Source organism: Electrophorus electricus, chromosome 4 (genome assembly GCF_041902795.1).
Source record: "Electrophorus electricus isolate QZ-2024a chromosome 4, ASM4190279v1, whole genome shotgun sequence".
Lineage (NCBI taxonomy): Eukaryota > Metazoa > Chordata > Actinopteri > Gymnotiformes > Gymnotidae > Electrophorus > Electrophorus electricus.
The window spans coordinates 24106462-24120000 of record NC_137500.1 but is presented as its reverse complement, the minus strand read 5'-3'; the positions used below and the strand labels follow the sequence as shown (position 1 = coordinate 24120000).

At 43.1% G+C, this 13539-nt stretch overlaps 2 protein-coding genes across 5 annotated transcripts in view; both read left to right on the top strand.

Moving 5' to 3' along the window:
- Positions 1-4410, top strand: part of carmil1 (capping protein regulator and myosin 1 linker 1) — a 25326-nt gene extending 20916 nt beyond the window's left edge. For 2 of the 3 annotated variants that reach the window (XM_027023883.3, XM_081712833.1), the window contains 7 exons: positions 146-255; positions 411-870; positions 984-1026; positions 1122-1412; positions 1681-1827; positions 2077-2232; positions 2449-4409. In XM_027023883.3, the coding sequence (XP_026879684.2) occupies positions 146-255; positions 411-870; positions 984-1026; positions 1122-1412; positions 1681-1827; positions 2077-2232; positions 2449-2603 (1362 nt within the window). In that variant the 3' untranslated portion in view covers positions 2604-4409. Of the gene's footprint in view, positions 1-145; positions 256-410; positions 871-983; positions 1027-1121; positions 1413-1680; positions 1828-2076; positions 2233-2448 lie in introns of all 3 variants that reach the window. The other variant, XM_081712832.1, reaches the window with a different exon arrangement.
- A 307-nt stretch (positions 4411-4717) lies between these two features.
- On the top strand, positions 4718-7909 carry LOC113586048 (secretagogin). 2 transcript variants are annotated; one of them, XM_027023901.3, is made up of 11 exons: positions 4723-4938; positions 5068-5138; positions 5521-5592; positions 5716-5805; positions 5934-5990; positions 6235-6312; positions 6432-6487; positions 6635-6680; positions 6938-6997; positions 7137-7205; positions 7349-7909. In XM_027023901.3, exons 1-11 carry the CDS (start codon positions 4869-4871, stop codon positions 7475-7477), a joined length of 798 nt encoding a protein of 265 aa, XP_026879702.2. In that variant the 5' UTR covers positions 4723-4868; the 3' UTR covers positions 7478-7909. The 2 variants fall into 2 exon arrangements, with proteins under 2 accessions (XP_081569997.1, XP_026879702.2); XM_081713871.1 differs by lacking the exons at positions 6235-6312; positions 6432-6487 and adding an exon at positions 6110-6171 and having other exon boundaries at positions 4718-4938.
- Positions 7910-13539: the final 5630 nt, after the last annotated feature.

Genomic DNA, 13539 nt, shown 5'->3' with positions numbered 1-13539 from the left:
CTCACTCTCACAATCACCTTCACTGACCCTCACACTCACAAACAGATGCAGTCACATCCTGAATCACATAAACGCTCTTTGTTTCTCTAGATGAGGTCCTGGTTTGTAATGCCACGTCTGTGCTCTGTCATCTTCTCTCCACTAGGCTATGAAGAGTGCTCCTGCAGTGGACCTGGGGCAGAATGAACTCGTGGGAAGACTGGATGAGGGAGTGGACGACTTCTTCGCTAAAAAAGTTACAAAGATCAGAGCTGAGTGAGCCTTAACAACACTGCCGAGCTTTTATCTTTTCCTGTTTCACAGGGTTGCGGTTTAGGTCTGTTCAGGCGTCAAATGAACCTCAGCTTGTCGATCTCTCTATCGCTTTTTCCTCTGTCTGTCTTTCTTTCGTTCTTGCTTTTCTCCTCCAGCTGCACATCCATGAAAGACGCTCTTCAGGAAGGCGAGAGGAAGAGGGAGTCTCGTATGAGTGGTTTCTTTAACCTCATCAAATCGCGCTCATCCACGAGAACTCCACCTGCCAGCCCACACTCGTCCATGCCTGAGACAGCAATGGTTCCCATGGTAACAGTCCCAGGCACTTCGGCAATAGCAGCGGCTCCGCCCATTGTTGAATCTGTCGACGAGTCCGCAAAGACTGGGCTCAAGAGTCCCACCCCCGAGCATGCTCCTGAGCCAATCAAAGCCCAGCTACTAGAGAAGGTCGAACCTTGTGGGCCTGTGGATATGGCAGTAACTTCTGAGCCTAAACGTCAGGAGGAGGGTAAGAAGCCTGATGCCTCACGTGCTGGCCGCTTCAGAGGGCTGCCGGTGATGAGTAATGACTTCCTGGTTCAGCTCCGCGCAAAACAGGAGAAGATGAAAGAGAAGGTGAATTACAGACATGTACTATGTGTGGGTGTGTTTGTGCTCACACACATGCAATTTTAAAAGGGGACAGTTTATTGTGTTTTCTAATGTGTCTATTTTTAATCATTACACAGGCAGCTGAATCCTCATCTAAAGGCAAAGCTGAGACTAGACATGGTTTGTGTTTTACTAACAAGGACAACATGAATTCACTGCTCTTTCCCTATTGGATGATTCCTTTCAGACTCTGATGCAGTTCTTTCTTGTACCAGGTGAGGGCGACACTGGCACTGCAGAGATTCCAGTCCAGAGAGAGCACCATCCAGAGCCTGCATCCAAATCTCTCTTCCCCCATGCTCAACCCAAACCTGCTGCAACTGAACCCGCACCTGCACCTGGGCCTGGGCTTGTTCTCACACCTGACTCTGAGTCCACCCAGAGCTCCTACTTATCTGAACATCCCAGCCCAGACCTCCACCCCAGCCTAGAACACCGTAGTGGTCCCTGGGTTCTTCCCATCCCCCTGACCAGCCCCCCAAGCAGCACCTCCTGCTCCATATCCAGTAAGTTCTAAACAGCTCACTCCAGTGGAGCCCAACTTTGGACCTAGAGGTAAATCACCAAAGGGCTGGTATCTGCTCTTCCAGGACCTGTGCTGGACACTGTTACTTAGTAAATGAGTTATACTCCAAGTGTAGGTTACTTCAAATTTAGATCTTCAAATCAAATTTGACCAGGGGTCGGTTCTGTACCTAGACACAGATTGCATGCTGTGCGATTGATATGTTATTTGCCTGACGCTGCTCAGTAAAACTGCTGTCCGCCCTTCAGATGACGTCTCGGTCCATTCCAGTACTGGTTCCTCCCCCAAGCTGCCTGTAGAGACTCCAGGCCACAAGAGGGAGCCATGTGAGACAAATATGAAGGCGCAGCCACCTGTCAGTCACAGCACAGAAGAGAAGGATACACCTCACTTAGGTACTCCTACATTCTTTCATTTTCCCTTAATCTCTTCAGTTGTTTGCCCGTCTATCTATTTTTGGTTCAAGTTGTCTGACTGCTACATCTGTCTTAATGACCTACGCTACCATGTGGGGATGATTTGCTTGAATTCAACCTGGCAAATAGTAAAATACAGTTTAAAGCAATGCTGTGATCTTTACTGCCTAGTGCCTCTGTGCAGTGTTTGCGTTGCTGTTAACACAGTACCTCCCGTTTGTTTACCAGTGCTGGTGGATGGACTGGAGGACAGCGTGTTTGAGTCTGAATCATTTCCTTCAACCAATCCAGCAGCAGGACAGCGATGCATCTCCCTTCAGTCATCAACCAATCCAGATAAAGAGAAGGATGATCGACAGCGCACCGTGTCCCTCCCCATACCTGGTCTGACCAATCACATCTGAAATATGAAGTTTTCTTGTTCTCTTGTACTGAGAGGTTTTCTTGTACTATCTATATTTTTTCTGTTATCCTTGGATTGTGGTTTACGTGTGTGTGTGTATGTGTGTGTGTTCGTGCATGTGTCCACGCGTTCGTGTGTGTGTGTGTGTGTGTGTGTGTGTGTGTGTGTGTGTGTGTGTGTGTGTGTGTGTTTTGTAGCTGGGCTGCCAACCCCACCAGGTTCTCCTTTAGGTCTGGACCACAGCAGTGCAGTCTCCCACAGCCCCGACACACATCCCCAACATGCAGCACAACACACTTGCCCAACACCAACCAACCCTGAGCCACCCAACCTGAATGAAGCAGATTCATAACCAGCAAACTAACCAGGATGACCAGAGCAACCAACAAACTGACCTTTGAACCACTGGTGCAACTGGACATGGTGGTAACTGGGCAGTGGTTAAGGTACTTGACTTGTATTCAGAAGGTTGCTGGTTCAAGCCTCACCACTGCCAAGTTGCACTCCTGTCATAATTGTAAGTCGCTTTGGATAAAAACATCAGCTAAATGCCATAAATGTAACTGGTGCAACAGCTGCAAAGGAAAAATGACTCAGACTCGGATCTCGTTGTTACAGCTGTACTGTGACCAGTGAGACTTGGATCTCTCTGTCACAGATGCACTGCTATTAATCAAACTCAGATCTGTGGTTATGAATCAACAACAGCACAAATGTGAAAATGACATACACATTGGACAAAATCTGCTTTCAGGATCAGATCTTTTCTATTATGTGAAAGAACCATGTGACTGTGATGGACATCATATGTTTTTATGTTTTTATTGACTCATTTTCAAGAGTTCCAGTACCAGTTAAAAGTTTGGACACATCTGACTGAATGTATGTTTTTCATAGTCCTAGAAGCATTTTAATCAAATAATTTCGCCTTAATTTTTTTAATACAAATATGAAAAAAGTGAAAGTTGATTATATATGACTTCATTTCTAAAATAAAATAGAAAAGTAAATAGGTTTCATTCAGAACTTTGGTTCCTCATCATACAAGTGCTTAGCATATGCGAGAATTTCTGCAAGACTAACGGAAAAGCATCCTAAGTGGCTGCCTAAAGAAACTGGTTCAGAGAACCATGTGTGAATCTGTCATCAAAGTAAATAGTGACTTACTTGGCAGTATTTGTTTAACACAGCAAAAGCATATATGTATTATGTCATTGTTTTTGATACCGTCTCTGGTATCAGAAAATACTGTAAATAAACAGCGCACATGTCCAGACTTTTCACTGCTAGCCAGGAGGCTCTCATTCTCTCGTTATCTCCACTCTCATCCCTTTTCTTTCTCTCCCCATTCCGTCTCCCTCTCTGTCTGTCGCTCTCCCCCACTCTGTCTCTCATCCTCAAACAGTAAAATGTGCTCACTCTGTTCTGACTAGTTCTAACCAGGAAAGGGGAGTTCTGGTGTGGACAGAAACGCCCACTGCCTGTCATATGGCCGGTCACGTGAACATGAAACAACCAGCACTGAATTAACAGAATGGTTCACCCAACCTGCTACCATAGCAACGTGTTTTCATTCATTGCTTGTCAGCCACAATAGCATTGTTTTGGGGTGAATTGTCCACTTAACTTGTACGAGGCCGAACAGAATTCTGGCGTCACCTTGTTTTAATGGACAAAAGTCACAAGTTTGTGACTTTGATTTATTCTGACAGAATATTTGCCAAATTAGTTCAAAGCACATTAACTGCCAGCATATCTAATTGCCACTTTTTCAAGAAGACAGTGAAGAAGCGGTACTGGAAGTGAACTGAAATGACTGAAAACTCTGACCATGCCTGTTCAGTGAGACTGATACCCAACCTCTAACAAATGAACTGCCTTTATATATTTAGTTGTTCATGTCAAATGTACGTATTTGTCATTTAGATTTTTTATGCTCTTACATTATTCATTAAGGCAATACTATATATGTTGAGTGTGTGTTAATTTCATTTTATTCCTTTGGTGTGGGGCTATCTTCTGTTTATTTTTTAAAAATACTAGGTTATGAACATATGTTAAGGTATAACAATCATAGAAGTAAGAATTATTGACATATATATTGTGGAAACAAATCTCTATTTCTATGTTCATTCTGTGATGTTTTATATTGAATATAAAATATTTCACATACGTTTATGGTTTCTTTGTTTTCCTGGCAATATTTCTTCATTATTATATATATATATAAAATGAGAAGGACAAAAGCCAAAGAGGACGGTACCCATAGATATATTATATATTACCCATATAAATATGGGTACTGTCCTCTAATATAAATATGGGTACTGTCCTCTTTGGCTTTTGTCCTAACGGCACACGACAGTCTAAATTGCTAGCTCCTTCTTCATTCGTATTAGCTACTTGTATCACCATAGAAAACGTGCTGTCCTGGGTGAGCAGTCTAGTTATGTGGGTGAGATAATTGAGGCAATCACTCACGCCCTCCCTCTGAGCGCGGAGGCGGAGTTACTTAGAAATAGCGGACAGAGGACTCGATTCGAGGAAGATAACCCGACTCACCTGTTGCGTGTCCCTGTCCCACCATTCCGCGTGCGCTCGCCTCCGTTTCAGCACCATGGAGAGCTCTTCTACCAAGCTGGACGCTGCAACCTTTCTTCGGATCTGGAGACTGTTTGATACAGACGGTAAGCAACCTTTTGTAAATCCGCTTTGTAAAACTCACAATATTTAATTATGCTGTGCATTCGTTTAAAAAAATGCACCGCTGTACTTTTTTCTTGTAAACAGCTTGAAACGTTGTTTTACTATCGTAGATAAAGGCTATATCGAGGGGAAGGAACTGGATGACTTTTCCCACCATATTATGAAGACATTAGGGACAACTGTAAGCAAACCGGTCATGTTTTCCCAGAGAAAGTTAGCTGTTAGCTGTAACATATTTTTAAACAAGATTAAATTGACGTGGTGTGACATAGGCGAGTACGTTTATTTGCTTTAGAAAAATCTATATTTCGACAGAATTGACTATTTACATAAGGTAACTACAGCCTTGGCTGTCTTTTGGCTGTTGTTATCGTCTTTGTCGTCTCATAAAGCAATTTGTCTGTCGACCGTAGGCTAATGTTTAACAGAACCAATTAAACCGTAATTAAAACCGAATTATATTTAGCATATAAATAATAGAAATGACCTTAAGGTACCACTTATGTTAGTTACACAATATGTCTTCTTGGGAAACCATATTAAAATAAGTTTCATGTGAAAAGGACAAGATTACGGAGGAGAGACTGCGAGAACTCAGAGACGGCAGCGCGGATGGACTCCTGCGAATCACAGAGGTAGGTTCCGTAATTAAAAGAAAAAAGATGTTTCTTTGCACAAATGCGCAAAGAATATGAACTCGACAAATATATGAACTCGACAACGAACGCTCTCTATTTCTCTCTCTCACACACACACAGTTAGCCACGATCATCCTGACAGAGGAAGAGAACTTTTTATTGCTGTTCCGCAGGGAGACGCCCCTGGACAACAGCGTGGAGTTCATGAGGGTCAGTTCACTTACGAAACCCATGAAGTAGAATTGTTCGCTTATGTAGCGCAATCTGGCTTCTTCACAGAGTCAAGTCCATTGTTTAGCTATTGCTAAAGCCTTAGTTATGACCTGCTCTGTTTGCAGATCTGGAGGCGCTATGATGCCGACAGCAGTGGGTTCATGTCGGCTGTGGAGCTTAAGGTGCGCTGGGCGAAACTTCTGAATACGTTTTCTGAGATTCCCCCAGACATTTGGTCATTTCTATCCAATTCCTCTTCCTGTCACACCTGAGGCATAATCGGACCTCTGCAACCCTTTAGAACCTGGCTGAGGTGCAGAGATGTGGACGTACCAGGGGTCGGCCCGGGGTCACCAGTGCACTGTACGTGGTGCGATACATTAATGTAGGTTGCAGTGCTGTGTGTATGTGCCTCTCCCTTTTCAGAGTTTCCTGCAGGATCTGTTTGAGCAGCACGACAAGTACATCACCCCTGACAAACTTGAGCAGTACACCAACACCATGGTAACAGAACACTCCAGCATCAGGTCACCAAGGAGCTGTTTTTACTCAGCAGCTGTTGATCACAGTACTGATGATAGCCAATGGGCAAACTGTTCTCTCCCCTTCTCCTTCTCTTTCAGATGAAAATTTTCAACAAAAATCAAGATGGTCGGTTGGATTTAAATGACCTGGCCAGGTTCTAGTATTTACTGACCTCTGTGTGTTTTATGGGGTTTATTGCAGTAGGATGTGGTTAATGTTTTTGTGTGCTTGATATGTCTCTGAGTGCATTCAGGGCTTCAAGGATAATTGCTGGCTTCTTCTTCTTCTCCTTTGCTTCCAGAATTTTGTCCTTGAAGGAAAACTTCCTGCTGAAGTTTGAAATGGATGTGAGTGGCTTATGCCATCATTGAAGCTCTAAAAATTAAAAGCTATTTACATAGCAAATATCTGCAAATTTTGAATTAACTGTTGATGAACTGATGAATTTTTATCTGTACTTTATCAAAAATGTAATGAATAATTATTAATTGTTCCAAAAAAAAAAATCTGGATTCTTTATCACTTAAACTGTGATTTCCTCTCTCTCTTTCCCTCCCTTTCTTTCTCTCTCTCACGCTCTCTCACTCTCTCTCTCTCTCACCAGGCCAGCAGTCAAAAGGACAGGAAGGAAGATTTTGAGAAAATATTTGCTCACTATGATGTAGTAAGTGAGAATAAGAGCAAGAGTATATGATTCAGAACCTGTCCAGCAAAGATACACAGATTCCTTCCTCTAACTGTGTGTGTGTGTGTGTGTGTTTGTGTGTGCGTGTGTGTGTGTGTGTGTGTGCGTGCATTACTAGAGTAAGACAGGAGCACTGGAAGGACCTGAAGTGGATGGCTTTGTTAAAGACATGATGGAGCTGGTCAAGGTGATGGATTTCACTTTGCCATCACAGTTACTGCACCCCATTACAGTCTCAGCTGTGCAGTCCATTGTTAGTCACACTCTTATTGTGCATGCTGGAGCTCTCTCTCTTTCTCTGACATCCGTGCTTTGTTCTGTTTCCTCTAGCCCAGCCTGAGTGGTGCAGACTTGGACAGGTTCAGAAAGGCGCTGCTTAGCCACTGCGACGTGAACGGTGACGGAAAGATCCAGAAGAACGAGCTGGCCCTGTGTCTGGGGCTGAAGCTGTCTCCCTGAAGCTGTCTCCCTGAAGCTGTCTCCCTGAAGCACCTACGCAGCAACATGGAACATTCTTATAGGATAGCTGCTAATGCTAACACAAGTCATGTAGCATCCAGCAATACAAGACACACAACATAGATATGATTATTGGTGGTTTTTATATAATACTGATTTTATCCTTTGACATTAAAAATATTCTATTACATTGTGACGGCGACTGAATGACATTACCAAAATTATTATTGTTGTTGTTGTAGTTGTTGTTATTTTGAAAGTAAATACTGTGTTGTATTGACCATAACATCTGGTCTAAATGATCTTTTAAACTTATACATTTTACTGTATCTTGCATGTGGTGTGGGGGTTTTCTTTCTTTCTCATTTCTTGGCTGTTTCTGGTGCTTCAGAGTTGGTAATAGATAAAGGTGGCTTGCTGTCATGCTGAAAAGGTTTAGTGTTTCTTGCTCAAACTGTTCAGAAAGTGAGGCAGGCAGTGAAAGATTGGCCCACAGATTGGCCCACACAAACCTGCTCCTTGAACCTCTGACCGTACCTTCTCTATAGTTAATCCTGAAATTGACCTGTTTTGTGCTCACAAAGAAAACTTACATTTATGCTAACTAACATTTATGCTAACTTTAGTTAAATCACTAAGTCATCATTCAACTGGGTTCAATTCCATGACCTTACCCAAACTTTTTTGAGGGCTTCGAGAGTGAATACTGTTCAATGGAGTAGTCACTCGCTCTGTGATCACACAAAGCAATCTGATTATCTGAGCCCTACAGCAGTCTGATTATTCAAGCCCTAGAACACTATTTAATTGCACCCTTTTTCAAGCCTTTTAGGAAGCAGCATATGTGGTAACAGATAATAGAGTCAGAGTAAATGGACATGAAGCCCGACACGTGTGCCTTTACAGAACCCACCCTGCTGGCAACTAGTGGTTTGCTGTTTTCAGAACCTCTATGTGCCTTTTTCAACAATTAAATGTTTCGTAATGTGTGTGTGTGTGTGTGTGTGTGTGTGTGTGTGTGTGTGTGTGTGTGTGTTCGTACGCATGAGCGCCTTTGTACAGATGTCTAGCCCCTTCCTCCTAAGCCTGTGTGTGATAGTAATAATCTGGGGCTACTGCAGCCTGAGTAATGATCATTTGTGTGCCTGTCATTAGCCTCTGGAGCGGGTAGCTGCACTTATATTGCCACTCACGTGGACTTGGCTGCCTATTACTCCTTTGCCTCTCCAGACCGAGAAAAAGATCAAATGTCAAGCAGCTCATAATTACCCAGCAGGCCTGGGTCCAAAACAACAAAGAAGGAGGTGGTTTTCACCCATTTAGTCAAGGCATCCAATTAGACCATTATGTGTTTCGGAATGATGTCTGGGACCGTTACGGTTCTGTAGCTGAGTTGAGCCAGTCTGATTGGTTGCACCCGTAATGTGCAACCGGTGCCAAAGCCCACCAAGAAGTCACTGCTAGCCCTCCTGAAGAAGCTCTGGTTATCTATTTCACTGCAGAAACATAACAGTCTCGTTTCCCCAGATTATTGCATTTCAGTAATGAAAATGTGCAGGCAATACTGTGACTAACCTAAAATGTAATCCCCATGCATAGGTAGTGTAAACACTGTCATTACAGTGTAATGGCATTGTATACAGATTCATAAAAATCTTATAACAACCAAACTGAACTAATACAAGGGCCAAATAAAATACATTGAAATCCAACATTACAGGGTAACAAGTGTTGGTTGTCGAAACCTCACTAAAATACCTGTTACACAGCAGATATTCATGTCATTGTTACAAGAGTACATGGGATACTACAGAGCATCTTTATGAAGTCCAAACTTTTCTGAGATTCTACCAAGAGCCTCATTTAGCAAGCTGTACCATAGCATCAGCATTATGTCATTCCGACACAGCAAAAAAAAAAAAAAACTGAGCTGCAAAGTCTGAACATGATTTCACCCCACAAAGTGTCACGACACATCCTGTTTTCACCAAAAATCTGTCACTTCACAAAGTTGTGATGTGAACTTGACAATCAAAGTTGACAACAGCAGCTTTTATGTCACCTTATGCTTGTTGGAACAAGTGTTTATGTATGTTTAAGTCAAGTGTCATGAAGGGCTTATATAGGTGTTATGTAGCCTTGTAAACCACACCCTTCAATAAACTGTTGCTGAAATTACAGTTTAACCGCAGCCAACAGGAACGGCAGTGTAAGGTCTATGACAGTGCAAACAACTGTGGAAACAAATCCTGAGAGTTAAGTGTTGAACAGCAGGTGGCGGTAATATGAAAAATACGTTCCTCATGAGTTCCATCCATGAGTTCATGAGAGGTCCACATTCCCAATCCTGTGTGTGTGTTTGAATCATGTCAGATCTATGCAGGATGGTAAATCTCTGAGAGCTTTCTTTAGAATTTTGTAATGATTCTGAACCACTTCTTCTGGAAAAAAAAAAATGTAATTGAGGTGAGCGTGTTAGAACAGTTGTTGCCTGGTCTATAGAGGGGAAGAGAGAGCATTATGGTAGAAAAGGTGGTCAAGGTATGGCCTTTGAGCGAAGCTCTAGAAGTCATGAGGAAGATCTGAGCACTGAGAACTTCTTCAGATATGTCTAGAGAGACCTGCCCCCTGAACATTACATAAAAGAACAGGCTGAGGTTTCATAGCTGAGCAGTATTACAGAAGCCACAGAAGAAATGCTGATTAAAAATGCTGATTATTTCAGAATCTCAGAGCCAGTGCTTACATATGTGCCCTTTGTAGGCGACTCTCAGGGTAATAATAGTAAATGCAAGGAAAAGCAGAATGCTAGTAGTACCAAGGACATGGGGTCAATTCCCAGGGAACACACACCTCATACTGATACGTATGTAAACCAGTCAGGATGATAACCTCCTGTGTGTCACCTCACAATAAAATGACCTGCTGTGTGCTGTCATGATGAGTGGTTGGGTGAGGAGAATTGAGGAATCTGGCGCCCCCGTCTGGCCATTGTCACATCTAACACCCAGATCAATGAATACTTTGGAGGAAAATTGTTCTTCTAATGGAAGACACGTGTGGCAGTTAATAATCACATGTTTGTATTCGAAGTTTATCTTTGTATACATTGGGTGTTATTTATTTTCTTCACCGACAGTATATGTCTGTGCGGTGTCTGTTTTAAGCACAATATCGTGTACTGTGCTTAAAACATAGACCACAAAGACATATAAACTCTGTTCTTTTTGGAGTTGTTATCATTTCTGTGTGTGTTGCAGCCTCTAAAGGTCTGTGACACCAGCAGTGTTCTGCTCGCCTGACTGAGCTGGACTCTGGCATCCAGGAGGCTTTTCTCATGTGCTCTCCAGTGCGGGTGCTGTAACTCCATCTGTTCACTATCCACCATGCATTGCAGCATCCAGAATTTTATTTTTTATTTTTTCAATGCACTTAATTGACACACACTGTTTTTCTGTGGTAATACCACCTTACTCTCTCCTGGACCTCTTACTTATCTGGCTGCTATATTCTGGACTTCATTATTTGCATGTCCACACTTATATTTACAAATCTTCATATACCTTATATATATATATATATATATATATATATATATATATATATATATATATATATATATATATATATATATATGAATATATGCTTGTGTTTATACAAGGATGTCTGCCTGCCTGTGTGATTGTGCATATGACTGCATGTTTTAGGAGTGTATGTTTATGTTTAACCAATGTCAAAAACACTTGACCAATAAATCCTGATTCTGATTGGCTCAGATAAAGCTGTCACATGACTGTGCCAGTCCCATCAGATGCCACTAAAAACAGCTGCTGCTCCTCCTCCGTCTCTTCATTCCACCCACTCCATCCGCCTCTATCTCTCCACTCCACTCACTGCTCCGCCTGCCTTTCTGCAATCCACCTGCTGCTAAGCCTCCATCTTTCCCCCTCTGTCCACTGCCCTCCAATCACTGCTCTGCCTACATCTTTCACTGACCGCAAGGTAACAGTCACACCAGAGCCAAAACACATCAGTCCACACTGATATAAAAATAGCACAAATTGATGTTCACCCCAATCTATTTTCACCATTTGTCTGTATTGTTGTTTAATATGTGTTATTTATTCTTTTTGTACAGTTTGCAGTACATTTACCTGACACTTTTATCCAAAGGGACTCACAATTGTGATTGAGTACACTTTGAGCAATTGAGGGTTAAGAGCCTTGCTCAAGGCTTCAACAGTGACAGGACTTGAACAGGCAACCTTCTACTTACACGTCAAGTACCTTAACCACTGAGCTTCCACTACCATCGAGGATTTCAACACAGGACTTTAAATCGACTTCTCCTGTCACGTCCGAGACCACTGACCTGGCTGGTGTTCTGCGTCTCCCCCTCTACCTCACCCTGTGGTATCACCGAGGTATCACTGGATGTGGGGAGACACATCTGTCTGTGGCCTGGACCCCGAGAGCATATAATTGGTCCTAAGAAGGATGGTCTTGTTTCCCTCTCCCTCCATCAGTCAGTGCAGTGCTGGCCAGACATGGGTGTCTGTTAGGTTGTGTATGAACTAAGTATTTAGTGTTTTCTTTCAAACGCATATAGGTGTCTTCTACAGCAACTTGAAAACACAAAGTGCTTGCCTTCATGTGTCTGTGAGGAAGCACGAGTGAGCCCACCCCCACCCTCCCAGGTGGGTAGTTACGGTGTGACAGAGGGAGACTTAACTAGTGGGCTGGAATTGGCACAGACTAACTTGGAAGACAATTAAATAAAAATAAGAAAAAGCACAGCAACTTATTTTTGTTGGCATTCTTCTGTTCATGTCAATTTTTTCCATCTTGATTTCTCTCTTTTTTGTGTTTATAATGAATACCTTGGTGATATTTTGCTTGGTGGAATGCACCAGTGTATTGAGGCAGTAGAGTTTTCACTCACCCACTGTGATCTCTGTGAATGCTGAGTCATCCACTGGAGGGGACTCTGTCTGCCTGACCCTGCCATGTACAAGGCCTCTGAGCTGCCTGTCACCCTGCTCGAGGTCGAAAAACATCAAAGAGCCTTGAATCGTGCCTACAGCAGAGCCAAGCAGTAAGTTCTGAGAGCTTGGGCACACCCCTGTTGGGCTGAATCTTATTGTTTGATCACCTGCCGCTAAATTGCAGATTTTCTGTTTGATCGTCTGGAGAGAGATGTAGGGCAGCCTATATAGGGAAACCTTATATTAACACATCCTCATCCTAACACAAATTCAGCTTTCCTTCCCTACAGAAAATCTCACAGAAACTAGTTTGACTAGACTAGGAAAATCATCCATGGGTTGCATCAGGCTCTGTTTAGATTCTGCATTCATTCCACATCCACCATCACCCTCCAGCTCTTACTGTCCCGCTCACTCGCCACCTCCACCCCTCACCCCCACCCGCCACACACATCACATCCCTCACTCCTAGCCATCAAGCCCACCCCCATCACCGTAACTCCCACTCCCCAGCTCCGCCCCTCACCTACACCTCTCACCCCTACGCATCACCCCCACCTCTCGTTCCACCCTTCACACCCACGCCTCACCACTACTCATTGAGTCTATGAACACCCATCACCCACCACTCCCCAGCTCCACCTGTTACCCCCTCTTTCCACGTCCTTCAGCGAAAAATTAACTGGGCTGACTAATAGAGGCGCCCTGACGTATTCAGAGCTTAACATTTCATGTGGTTCTCATGTATTTGCCATTGCTTGTAATTAGAGCCATTCATATTATTTCTTTGTCATATTAAAATTGTACATGATTATGGTGTTACATCTTCCAGGGCTTTGTCTATTTGTTATTTTCAGGAGACGTGATTATAGAATACGCCGCCTCTTTGAAGTAGAAGTATATGGGGGGGGGGGGGGGGGGGGATAACACTTTGCTTTCACTTCGTTATTACATCGTCGTGTTTTCAGCAAAGCAAGCTACAATGAGCACTGGATGGCGCTGTTTATGCAGAATCCAGGTTTTTATTTACCCAGCCTGTATAAGCATTTAAATTCATATATTTAAACACATTTGGGT